Consider the following 12,375-nt stretch of genomic DNA (forward strand, 5'->3'; position numbering starts at 1 on the left):
TGTCTTTTTGAGACAGGGTCTCCCTGTAGCCCCAGCTGGCCTGGATTCGCTATGGAGACCAGGCTGGCCTTGAACTCACAGAGATCTGCCTGCCTCTGCCTCCCAAGTGCTGGGATTAAAGGCGTGCACCACCATGCCCAGTCATGTTTGTATGTTTTATGATATGTATTTGTGAGTTCAGGTGTGCACTTCCACGTTTGTGGAAGTTAGAGGACAACTTTTTGTTTGTTTGTTTGTTTTGCCACAGGGTCTCCTTGTAGCCCCAGCTGGCCTGAAACTCACTGTGTAGACCAGGCTGGCCTTGAACTCACAGAGATTCACCTGTCTGTGTCTCCTGAGTGCTGTGTTTGTATGTTTTATGATATGTATTTGTGAGTTCAGGTGTGCACTTCCACGTTTGTGGAAGTTAGAGGACAACTTTTTGTTTGTTTGTTTGTTTTGCCACAGGGTCTCCTTGTAGCCCCAGCTGGCCTGAAACTCACTGTGTAGACCAGGCTGGCCTTGAACTCACAGAGATTCACCTGTCTGTGTCTCCTGAGTGCTGGGATTAAAGGCATACATCACCAACCCCAGCTCAGAGGACGATTTTTATGAGTCTGTTTTCCTCTACCTTCTACTGTGGGTTTCAAGGATTTGAACTCAGGTGATTAAGCTTACGCAGCAAGCACTTTTATCTACTGAGCCACTTCACAGGCACATTCTTTGCCAGAATACAATACAAATGACCACTAATCTAATTCCCAAAGGGTTCTGCTCCTATCTGAAACCTCATTAACCTATCCCTCACTGCACACATTTCTGTCAGCGGTCTGATCTTTTGAACCCCTACCAGAATTGTCTACTTCTCTAACCCACATCTCCACACTCTTCCCAGTTATTCCTGTAAACCAATTCCAAAGGCCTAAACACTGAGTGGTGCTATTTTGGGAGGTCTTAAAAGGTGTGGTCATGCTAGAGGAAGCATGTCACTGGAGCATGTCCTAAACCTTGCTGAATTTCCATTTGCTCTCTGCGCCCTGTGCCTGCTTGAAGATGTGAGCACTTTGCTTTCTCATCCTGCCACCATGGCTCCCTGTCATGATGGACTCTAATGCCTTTGGAAACAGTAAGCTAAATAAACTCTTCTATAAGTTCCCTTGGTCATGGTGTTTTAACATAGCAACAGAAAGGTAACCAATACAAATAGTGTAGTAAAGTTTAGTCTCACAGTAACAACCCCACTCCTGGAACAGATTTTATTTATTTTTCATTGCTCTGACAGGATGCATGCCTAACCAAAGCAACTTCAGGAAGGATTTACTTTGACTTGTGGATTTAGAGGGTTCAACCTAGGCATGGTAGAGCAGATCAGAAGCAAGAGCACATGACAGAGGCTGTTCAGGTCAAGAAGCAAAGAGCAAGGCAGGAAGTGAGCAGGGATTCTCCAAGGGCCCACTTCCAGTGTCCTACTTCTTACAGCTATGCCTCACCTTCCAAAGTTTCTAGGACCTCCCAAAACAGTATCTAGAGCTAGGACCAAGCACTCAAAACATAAGTCTGTTGGGTGTTTCTTTTCTTTTTCTTTTTTTTCTTTTCTTTAAATATTATTTTTATTTTATGTGTATGAGTGTATTGCCTGCATGTATGTGAGTGCACCTGTGTCATGCAGTGCCTATGTGAGTGCACCCTTGTCATGCAGTGCCGCGGAGGTCAGAAGAGGGCTTCAGATTCCCCTGGAACTGGAGTTAAGGACGGTTCGTAGCCATCATGTGGGTGCTGGGAATCGAACCCAGGTCCTCTGTAAGAGCAGTCAGTGCTCTGTGCTCTTAACTGCTGAGCCATCTCTCCAGCCCGCCTGTTTGATGTTTCAGATTCAAACCATAGAAGTAATTTTCAATGTAAAAATTTTGTGTGTCGTCATCATCTTTAAAAACATTTTGTGTATGTGTGTGTGTGTGTGTGTGTGTGTGTGTGTGTGTGTGAGAGAGAGAGAGAGAGAGAGAGAGAGAGAGAGAGAGAGAGAGAGAGAGAGATGTGTACATTCTGAATGCGGGCATGCATTTAACACTGTGCATATGTGCAAGTCAGAGGACCCTTAGGAGTTTGTTCTCTTCCACTGTAGGATCTGGGGATCGGACTCAGGTTATTAGGCTTCCTTGGTAAGCACTTTTACCTGCTGACCTCTTCCACCTGCCTTTTTTAATTTTACTTTTTATTTTTATTTATTTATTTCTGAGGGCAGGATCTCACCCCAGGTTGGCTCTTGTAATTCTCTTGGCTCACCTTCCAGAAGCTGAGACACAGTTGTGAAGCATTGTGTCTGACTCCCTATGCTCCTTTTATTAGCTTTTTCCTGTTACATTCTTTATAATGCTATGTTGTGGATTTTAAAAAATATTTTGTTTTAGGGTCTGGAGAGATGGCTCAGTGGTTAAGAGCACTGACGGCTCTTGCAGAGGACCCAGGTTCGATTCCCAGCACCTACATGGAGGCTGCAATCTGTCCTTAACTCCAGTTCCAGGGGAATCTGAAGCTCTCTTCTGACCTCTGTGGCATTACATGACACAGGTGCACTCACTTACATGCAGGCAATACACTCATACACATAAAATAAAAACTTAAAAATAAAAATAAAAATAAAAATTTTCTTTTTTTTTTAAATTTTGTTTTTGAGAGGCTGGAGACCTGGCTCAGCAGTTAAAAGCACTGACTGCTCTTGCAGAGGACCTGGGTTTGATCCCCAGCATCCACATGGCAGTTAACAACTGTTCCAGGTGATCTCACGCCCTCTTCTGACCTCTGTGAGCATTGCATGACACAGGTGCACTTACATGCATGCAATAAAAAATAAAATATTTTTTAAAATACTGTTTTTGATGTTCTTGAGCACAGAAACATTTTTTTTTTCCAAGAATTATTTTTATTCTTCTGTCTCTATGTGTGTATGTGTATGTGTTTCTGTGAGAATCTGCCGTGCGTACAGGTACCTGTGAGAGCCAGGAGAGGGTGCCAGGTCTCTTGGAGCTGGAGTTACAGGCAGTGTGAACCACTTGACATGAGTGCTGGGAACTAGCTTACATCCTCTGTAAGAGTAAAATGTGCTCTTAACCACTCAGCCATCTCTCTAGCCGTGTACAGAAATTTTGTACAATCAAATTTATCAGCATTGTGGAGATGGTCAGTGAGTATAGTAGAAAACAGTTGAGCAGAACACCTGACATCAACCTCTGGCCTCCACATGCACATGCATGCACTTACATGCATATGCATGCCCATGCACCAGCACACACACACACACATACACAAACTTTTTTTTTTTTTTTTTGAGACAGCGTCTCCCTGTAGTCCCAGCTGACCTGAACTCACTATGTAGGCCAGGCTGGCCTTAAACTCACAATGGTCTGCCTGCCTCTGCCTCCTGAGTGCTGGGATTAAAGGCATGCACCACCATGCCCAGCTGAGGAAGAACATTTTTCAGTCTTTGTAGGTTGTGCTTTGGTGGTTTTAGGAGAATTATTGAATACTTCAAGGTCATAAAGATTTTTCCAAATACTACAATTTAAATTTTTTAATTTTTATATTTAGATATTTAATAATTTAGAATTGATTTTACAGAATATCAATTGGGTGAATACTTTTTTCTCTATTCCTACACGCTAAACTATTTTTCTCCATTAATAAAAAAAAAAAGTCCATTCTTCAGTAATTGGAAAAGCTACCACTGTCATTTATCCAATTCTCTATTCACTGTCCTCTTTCTGGGTTTTGTATTGTGTTCTATTTCCCCATTGTTTAATTAAAATCCTATGCCCAAATTGCTATAGCTCTGTAGCCAGTCTTCAGGATTGCTTGGATCTTCTGAGTGTTTGCTTTCCTACATGATTTATAGAATCAGTTTGTTGAGGAAGATTGGAGTTTTCATAGAAGAATAGTTATGTCAAAAGACATGGTAACAATTCTTTAATTGCTGAAGAATAGTAGGGAGCTCATATTGGGTATTAAGTTTACTGTGGGGGCGGTGTTCGTATTCATGTGTGTACATGTGCATCTGTGCAGAGGACAGGAGATAACCTCAGATGTTCGATTGCTGTCCACCTTATTATTTTTTGAGATAAGGTCTTTCACTGCCCTGGAACTTGCCACTTAGACTAGGCTGGCTGACCAGTGAGCCCTAGGGATCCATCCCGTCCTCTTCCCTAGCACTGAGTAAGTGTGTGCCAGGATTGAACCAGGGTCCTTGTACTTGCCTAGTGAGCACTTTACTGAGTGCCGTATCTTCCCAGCTGCTGCACATTAAAGTTTGTTTTGTTTTGTTTTGTTTTAGACAGGGTCTTGGGATATAGCTGTGCTTGAATTGGAACTCACTTTGTAGACCAGACTGATCTGGAATTCAGATATCTACTTGCCTCTGCCTGCCAAGTGCTGGGATTAAAGGTGCTTTGCCACCATGCCCAGCTTAAGTTTTGTTTTGTTTTGTTTTTAAAGATTTATCTATTTGTATTTAATTTATGTGTATGAGTATTTGCTTCCATGCATGTATATACGTGCAACATATGCATGCTTGTTCCCATAGAGGTTGGAGGAGGGCGTTGATCACCTGGAACTGGAGTTATGGATGGTTGTGAACCACCATGTGGGTACTGGCAACTGAACTTTGGTCCTCTGTAAGAACAGGAAGTGTTAAGTATTCTTAGCTAACACTGAGCCATCTCTCCAGCCTAGATATTAAGTTTTAAAAATAATTTTACAAACCATCCACCAGGTAGTTATTTGCTTAATGAAATCATGCTTATGTGTTCTTGTGTTCATATCAGAAATGTATGCTTCTTTCCCCAATAATTACTTTGCCATTTGTATCATTATATAGTTAACTCTCTATCCTTTTATGGGATTCTTTATTCAGAGTCAGTCCTTCAAAGTTATTTTACAGTGTACTTAAATCTTGGTTTTTGTTTTTCATTGAGACTAAAGAGATAGAGTGAGATACTTAATCCGGGATTTTCTTTTACTGTTGTAAAGTACAACATAAGGAGAATTGACAAAATTGTAATACTATTGTACACTAGATAATAGTGCTGTTTTTAAATTATACTGTAGTTCTATGAGACAATGTCTTCTTTAAATATTTTTTATGTATGAGTATATTGCTTGCATGTATGTAAGTGCACCCATGTTTGCAATGCCTGTGGAGGCCAGAAAAGGGCATCGGATCCCCTGGAAGGAACTGAAGTTACAAGTGGTTGTTAGCCATCATGTGAGTGCTGAGATTTCAGTCTGGGGCCTCTGCAAGAGAAGCCCCTTAATCCCTGAGCTATCTCTCTGGCCCTGATGAAGTCTTTGTTTTTAAGAACTAAAAGGTACTAATTACCTTAGCTGAACAAATGGTTCAGGGAGAGAATTCTTTCTCTTCCTTGACCCTTCCTCTCCCTTTCCCTCTTCCCTGCTGTTCTCTATGTTAATCAAGGATTCTACCACTGAGCTGTTTCCAGCTTTCACTTTTCTCCTCCACTATTCTCCCTTTTTTCTTTCCCCAAGGTACATGTGTGTGTGCGTGTGCGCACACACACACACACACACACAAATTATTTTTTCTTGAACCAATAGGAGTATGCTGTATCCCTTCACTTTCACTTTAGCTCATGGTTCTAAGCATCTGGATTCCACAAGGCTTGTTACCAAAATGTGTTCCAGTCCCCTTCCCTCTTTAGTCCTTCCCTCTTCTTTTTTTTCCCCACTTTCAAGGGAAGTGACTTTTTTTTCAGTTTTAGTAGTCTTTGGGGTTTACTTTCACAGTTCTAAGTTCTATACTTGATTTACTACTTCTTGACTTTTTGGTATTGGACATTATTTATGGAAAAATTTATTTTGGGGGGGTGGTCTTTTTGAGACAGGGTCTCCCTGTAGCCCCAGCTGGCCTGGAACTTGCTATGTAGATTAGGCTATGTAGACTAGAGATCCTCCTGCCTCTGCCTCCCAAGTGCTGGGATTAAAGGCAGATGCTACCACGCCTGGCTGAAAAATTTCATTCTTAGAATTTCTTGAGGGCTGCAGAGATGGCTCAGGGGTTATAGAAGCTTATTGCTGTTCTTCCAGAGGACCTGCATTTGGTTCTCAGCATCCATGTCTGGTGACCCACGACAGTCTGTATCTCTAGCCCCAGGGATCCAACACCCTCTTCTGGCCTCTGTGGGTACCCACGTACACACACTCACAAGCACATTGCCAAAAATAATTTTTTTTTACACAGGGTTTCTTTGGAAAGACTATGGCAGGAAGTTGATGTGCCTGGAGCAGGGAGTTGAGCTAGGAGGAAGCAAGTCGTGACAGTACGAGATGTATGAGTATATTGCTTGCATAAACTAGGCTGCAGGCCTAGTTTGGTGGCGTGGTGCTGACTCTTGTAAAGACATCGGAGCTTTTTCAGCAAGGGTGTGTTTTAATTGTATTTATTTGGAGAGGTTATTGAAGTGTGGGAAGAGCCCTGGTGGTGTGGAGACCAGATGGCAAGAAGGATGTTGCAACAGTCTGATGAGGGGAGAGGTACTGAGGTGGGTTTTTTTGGTCTTTTTGAGACAGGGTCTCCCTGGAGCTCCAGCTGTCCTGGAACTCACTATGTAGACCAGGCTGGCCTTGAACCCACAGAGATCTGCCTGCCTCTGCCTCCTGAGTGCTGGGATTAAAGGCGTGCGCCACCATGCCCGGGTTGGGTTTTTTTTTTTGTTTTGACTGAGGAATAAGAGATGCTAGTCTCTCACACCATGCAATTATGTAAAATTAAGCTAGTCTATCGTGGAGGTGGTTTAGCTATGGGAATTTTAACCTCTGTGTGTGCTGTGCATTCTCTGCCTGTCAAGATGTGCAACATTTCAGCTTAACGTTTCTTGGTGCCAGCCAGGTATGGTGGCACAAGCCTGTAACCCTGGCAACATAGTGAGCTCTAGACCAGCCTGGGTAGCATGAGACCCTGCTTCAGAAGACAAAAACAAAGCAAAATTCCCTGATGCTAAATAGGAAGGTCTGGAACTAAGGCACAAAAATTTATTACTAATTCTGGGTGTAAGCTAGAAAATAAGGTGGAGTTAATGATGACTCCAAACTTGGGAGACTGGGTAGACTGGATGGTGATGCTAGGTACTAGGGAGGGTCAGATTTTGGTGGAAGAGTTGGTTCTGTCCTACAGTGGAATCAAACTTAGGTGGTCCCACTTGGTGGCAAGTGCTGTTAACTGATGAACCATCTCACTGGCCCCAGAGATGTCATTTTCTATAATAGTAATAAAAAGATGTTGCATGTTAACTCTTTGTTAATGATAAATAACTAAGGTACAGGATGTACAGCAGTGAACAAAACGGGCCTGATGCTTTCCCTCATGAATACTATACACGAATAACATGGTAACATCCTTATTACTGTTGAATTGTGTGAGAAGACTAAATTCTGTTCTCCACAAGTTCACCTATGAGAAGTTTGCCTATCAGATACAGGTCAGAATGCTATTTTTCTTTTTTAAAAATTTATTATTTGGGGGCTAGAGAGATAGCTCAGTGGTTAAGAGCACTGACTGCTCTTGCAGATGACCCAGGTTTGATTCCCAGCACCCACATGGTGGCTACGAACCATCCTTAACTCCAGTTCCAGGGGGATCTGACGCTCTCTTCTGACTTCTGCTGCATTGCACGACATGGGTGCACTCACATACATACAGGCCACTCATGCACATAAAATAAAAATAATAAGATTTAAAAAAATTATTTTTTATAATAAATAAAAATATTTATGGCTGGCCTACATCTCACAGAGATCTGCCTGCCTTTGCCTCCCAAGTGCTGGAATTAAAGGCATGCACCACCATGTCTGGCCTGGAGTAACTTTTTCTTTTTGTTTTTTTTTGGTTTCTTTGAGATAGGGTCTCCCTGTAGCCCCAGATGTCCTGGAACTCACTACGTAGACCAGGCTGGCCTTGAACGCACAGAGATCCACCTGCCTCTGCCTCCCAAGTGCTGGGATTAAAGGCGTGTGCCACCACACCTGGCTTGTTCTTCTTTTTTTAATGTGTATGAGTGTATTGTGTGCATGTGTGTAAGTGCACCTGTGTCATGCAGTGCCTGAGGAGGTCAGAAGAAGGCATTAACCCTAAAACTGGTTGTGGTTGTTAGCTGCCATGTGGGTGCTGAGAATCAAACCCCAGTCTTCTGCAAGAGCAGTCAGTACTCTTTCTTAACCACTGAGCCATTGCTCTAATCCCTTACATTGAAATTTTGTGTATGTGCGCGCTTGTGCGTTTGTGCGTATGTGTGGGTGCCCAAGTGTGTGGAGGCAAGAGGTAGACATATTCTGTGTCTTCCTCAGTAACTTCTTCACGTTTTGTTTTTTTGGGTTTTTTTTTTCTTTCTTGGTGATTTTGAGACAGGGTCACCCTATAGCCCCAGCTGGCCTGGAACTCACTATGTAGACCAGCTGGCCCTGAACTCACAGATTTGCCTGCCTCTGCCTCCAGAGTGCTGAGATTAAAGGCATGCTCCACTATGCCCAGCCTTTCTTCATGTTTTCTGAAACAGGGTTTCTCACTGAAACTGGAGCTCACTAGTTATCTATATTAGCTGACCAGAGACCCTCCTGTCTTTGCCTCCCCTGAGCTGAAATTACAGACTTGTTACATGGGTATTGGGGGTGGGACACAGGGCTTCATGGTTATGTGACAAGCACTTTACACACTGAGCCACCTTCCAGCCCCCTAGTTATATAAATTATTACTGTTTGTATTGATACCGTATCTTTGATCAGATTGCTTGGCAGAGCAAAAAGGGATTTTTTTTTTCCTTTGAGACTTCTCTAATATAGTAATTCATATATTGGGACTCTAGTACAATACTTTTTGACAGTATGCTTCTAGTAATTAAGCAGAGCATCTTACTGCAGCCAGTTATTTCAAGTTATCGTCTCATGGATTTCCTCATAAAATTTCCATTAAAATTGACCCAAAAGTAAAATTTTCAGTTTTTGAGATCAAAAGTAATGTAGCCAAGTGTTGCCAGGCATAGTGGTACATACCTGTAATCCCAGTACGTGGGAGGTGGAGGCAGAAGGATTATAAATTTGAGGCCATCCTGGGCTACATAATAAGACCCTGTCTTGGGGGGGGTGGGGAAGGCAAGGGAAGGAAAGGGAAAAGTATCCCAAAGGATAAAACAAGCTGAGTGTAGTGGCACATGACTTTAATACCAGCACTTGGGAGCCAGAAGACAGTGAATCTCAAAGCCAGTCTGGTCTACATAGCAAGTCCCTGGCCAGTTGGGGCTGCTGGGAGGTCCTGTCTAAAAATAAACAAAAAAACAAAGGGTAAAACAAGGGATAAGTGATCCTAAAAAGTTTGTAAATTCAAGACCAGCCTGGTCTGCATTGTGAATTCTAGGTCAGCCAGGGCTACATAGTGAGACCCTGCCTCAAAAAACAAAAAACAAAAAACAAAAAAAACAGAAACAAAAAAATTTGGAAGTGTGTATTTAGGTAAAGATAAAGGGAGAAAGACTCAATTCATGATAGTTCCTGGTTGCTCGTAAAAATTGTCCTTTTTCTTTTCTTTTTGTCTTGAGACAGGGTCTCCTTGTAGCCCCAGCTGGCCTGGAACTCACTATGTAGACCAGGCTGGCCTGCCTCTGCTCTGGGATGTATGCTGCCACACCTGGCAGTTGTACCTTCTAAGTCAGATTGCACCTTTGTTATTTATTCATTTGTCTTTTAAAATCCTCCCCTTTAAAGTATATGCTTCACTGTTTTTTTATTTTATTCGCCAGCCCTCTTTTTATTTTCATGCATAAGCTTCTTGTGTTACCAGGAGGAAAGCTAATGTGAGCCACACACTCCTGCTGCAGCCTAGGCTGATGGTTATTTGGAATACTTTGGTGTAAGCAGTGGCTGGTACTGAAAAATTTACAAGTACCTCTGGATTCTGAAACTGAATTTACTTTTGAATACTTGGCTGATTTGTTGGCAAATTAATACAGTATTTTTCAGACTATGCATTCTCTTTATATAGCAATTTATCAGAACAAAGAAAATTATGCTTTTTGCAATCATAGTGCTTTTAGAATCTGAGGTAAAAACCAGTGTTAGACATTGCTGTGTCCATCTTCTCATTAACTTTCTTCCTTTTGCTGTTCAAAAATTATTGACAAATTATTTCTATTGAAAATAAGTGTGCCCTGCTTAGACCTTAGTATTTCATTGGACTGTTACGTAATTCTTAAGGTATAGTACTAAAATCATTGAGGACTTCAATTTTATTTTATTATTTTATCTATCTATCTATCTATCTATCTATCTATCTATCTATCTACCTACCTACCTACCTACCTACCTACCTACCTAGCAACCAACCACCCACCCACCTACCACCTACCTACCTATCTATCTATTTATTTTTTGGTCTTTTCAAGACAAGGTCTCCATGTAGCCCCAGCTGTCCTGGAACTCATCATTCTGTGGACCAGGCTAGCCTTGAACTCCCAGAGATTCACCTGCCTCTGCCTCCTGAGTGCTGGGATTAAAGGCGTGTGCCACCACGCCCAGCTGAGGGCTTCAATTTTAAATAGAAATTTTTTTTCTTGTTGTAATTGCAATGAATGTTTTAAATTATTCTTTTAGATCCATCATGTTACAGAAAATGGAGGACTGTATAAAAGACCATTTAATGAAGCCTTTGAGGAAACGCCCATGCTGGTTGCAGTGCTCACATATGTGGGCTATGGTGTGCTCACCCTCTTTGGATATCTTCGAGATTTCCTTAGGCATTGGCGGATTGAAAAGTGCCACCATGCAACGGAAAGAGAAGAACAAAAGGTAATTGTTAGTCTTTGAGTTTATAGATGGAATCCTTTCATGGAGATCTTGATTTTTTACATAGTTTTTTATTTTTCCTTAGAAATTTGGGCACATGTTAAGGTAAATATTCTAAATGTAGTTGAATTTTGTGAAAACAGCACTTAGGAAGTTGAGGCGGGAGGATTGCCATGAATTTGAGGCCAACCTGGGCTACAGAGTGAAACTGTCTCAAAACAAAGCAAAAACAAAGTAACAGTAACAAAACTGAAAACATTTTACAGAGTTAAAGGTATGGAAAGAGCAAAGAAATGAACACATTTTTAACTTCGCCACTACAAGAATTTTATGAAGTCGATAACACTGTCCTGTTTCATGGATTAGAAAGCAAAAATCTCAAGTACTGTGTCCACAGATGCTGTGCATTACAGCTGATATGTGGCCAAAGGAACATGAAGTGCCACACTCCCTGTACATGATTCTGTCTGGATCCTGTGCTGTGTTTGCAATCATCTGCAGACACTGGATTCTCTTGGACACATTGGACATAGTTGTACTGTTCTCAGATCAGTGCCTCTCCCAAAACAAGCCCAAAATGTGGCTGTGCCAGTCTGTTTACAGTAGCAAAAGATCTTTTGGTGAAGGTATCCAAAGGAGATAGTTGCCATCCCCAGAGAGGGCTGGATCCACTATGGGTCACTTTTCTCAGTACACTCCTTTATACCGTTATTTTATTTTTATTTTTTTTGGTCTTTTTGAGACAGGGTCTCCCTGTAGCTCCAGCTGCCTAGAACTCACTCTGTAGACCAGGCTGGCCTCGAACTCACAGAGGATCTGCCTGCCTCTGCCTCCTGAGTGCTAGGATTAAAGGCATGCGCCACCACGCCCAGCGTATCCCTTAGTTTTCTTTTTTTTTTTTCTTTTGTCTTTTTGAGATAAGATCTCCCTGTAGCCCCAGCTGTCCTGGAACTCACTACATAGACCAGGCTGGCCTTGAACTCAGAGATCCACCTGCCTATGCCTCCTGAGTGCTGGGATTAAAGGCATGTGCCACCACGCCTGGCTACCCTTAGTTTTTTGAAAAAAATGTTTATTTGGGGCTTGAGAGATGGCTTAGTGGTTAAGAACATTGGCTGTTCTTCCAGAAGATACAGGTTCAAATCCCAGTACCCACATGGCAGCTAACAACTGTCCATAACTCCAGTTCCAGGTGATCTGACAGCCTCTTCTGACCTCTGTGGGCATTGCACGACACAGGTGCACTTACCTACATGCAGGCAATACACTCTTATTAAAAAAAATTTTGTTTATTATTTTTATTTTATGTGTATGGGTGTATTACCTGCATGTAGGTGAGTGCACCCGTGTCCTGCAATGCCTCAGAGATCAGAAGATGGCTTCCGATTCTCCTGGAACTGGAGTTAAGGACAGTTTGTAGCCACCATGTGGGTGCTGGGAATCGAACCTGAGTCCTCTGCAAGAGCAGTCAGTGCTCTTAACCGCTGAGCCATCTCTCTAGCCCCTATACCTTTAGTTTTTCACTTTGCATATGTATTGCCTATTCTTAATGAACAGAGA

General features: G+C 42.2%; 1 protein-coding gene across 1 annotated transcript in view; it reads left to right on the forward strand.

The window, feature by feature from the left end:
• Sptlc2 (serine palmitoyltransferase long chain base subunit 2) overlaps positions 1–12,375 on the forward strand; it is a 96,333-nt gene that overhangs the window by 13,946 nt on the left and 70,012 nt on the right. The window contains exon 2 of the mRNA XM_008839931.3: positions 10,624–10,818. Within this exon, the coding sequence (XP_008838153.1) occupies positions 10,624–10,818 (195 nt within the window). The remainder of the gene's footprint in view (positions 1–10,623; positions 10,819–12,375) is intronic.

The sequence above is a fragment of the Nannospalax galili genome, unplaced genomic scaffold (assembly GCF_000622305.1).
Source record: "Nannospalax galili isolate Female #2095 unplaced genomic scaffold, S.galili_v1.0 scaffold330, whole genome shotgun sequence".
NCBI classification, from domain to species: domain Eukaryota; kingdom Metazoa; phylum Chordata; class Mammalia; order Rodentia; family Spalacidae; genus Nannospalax; species Nannospalax galili.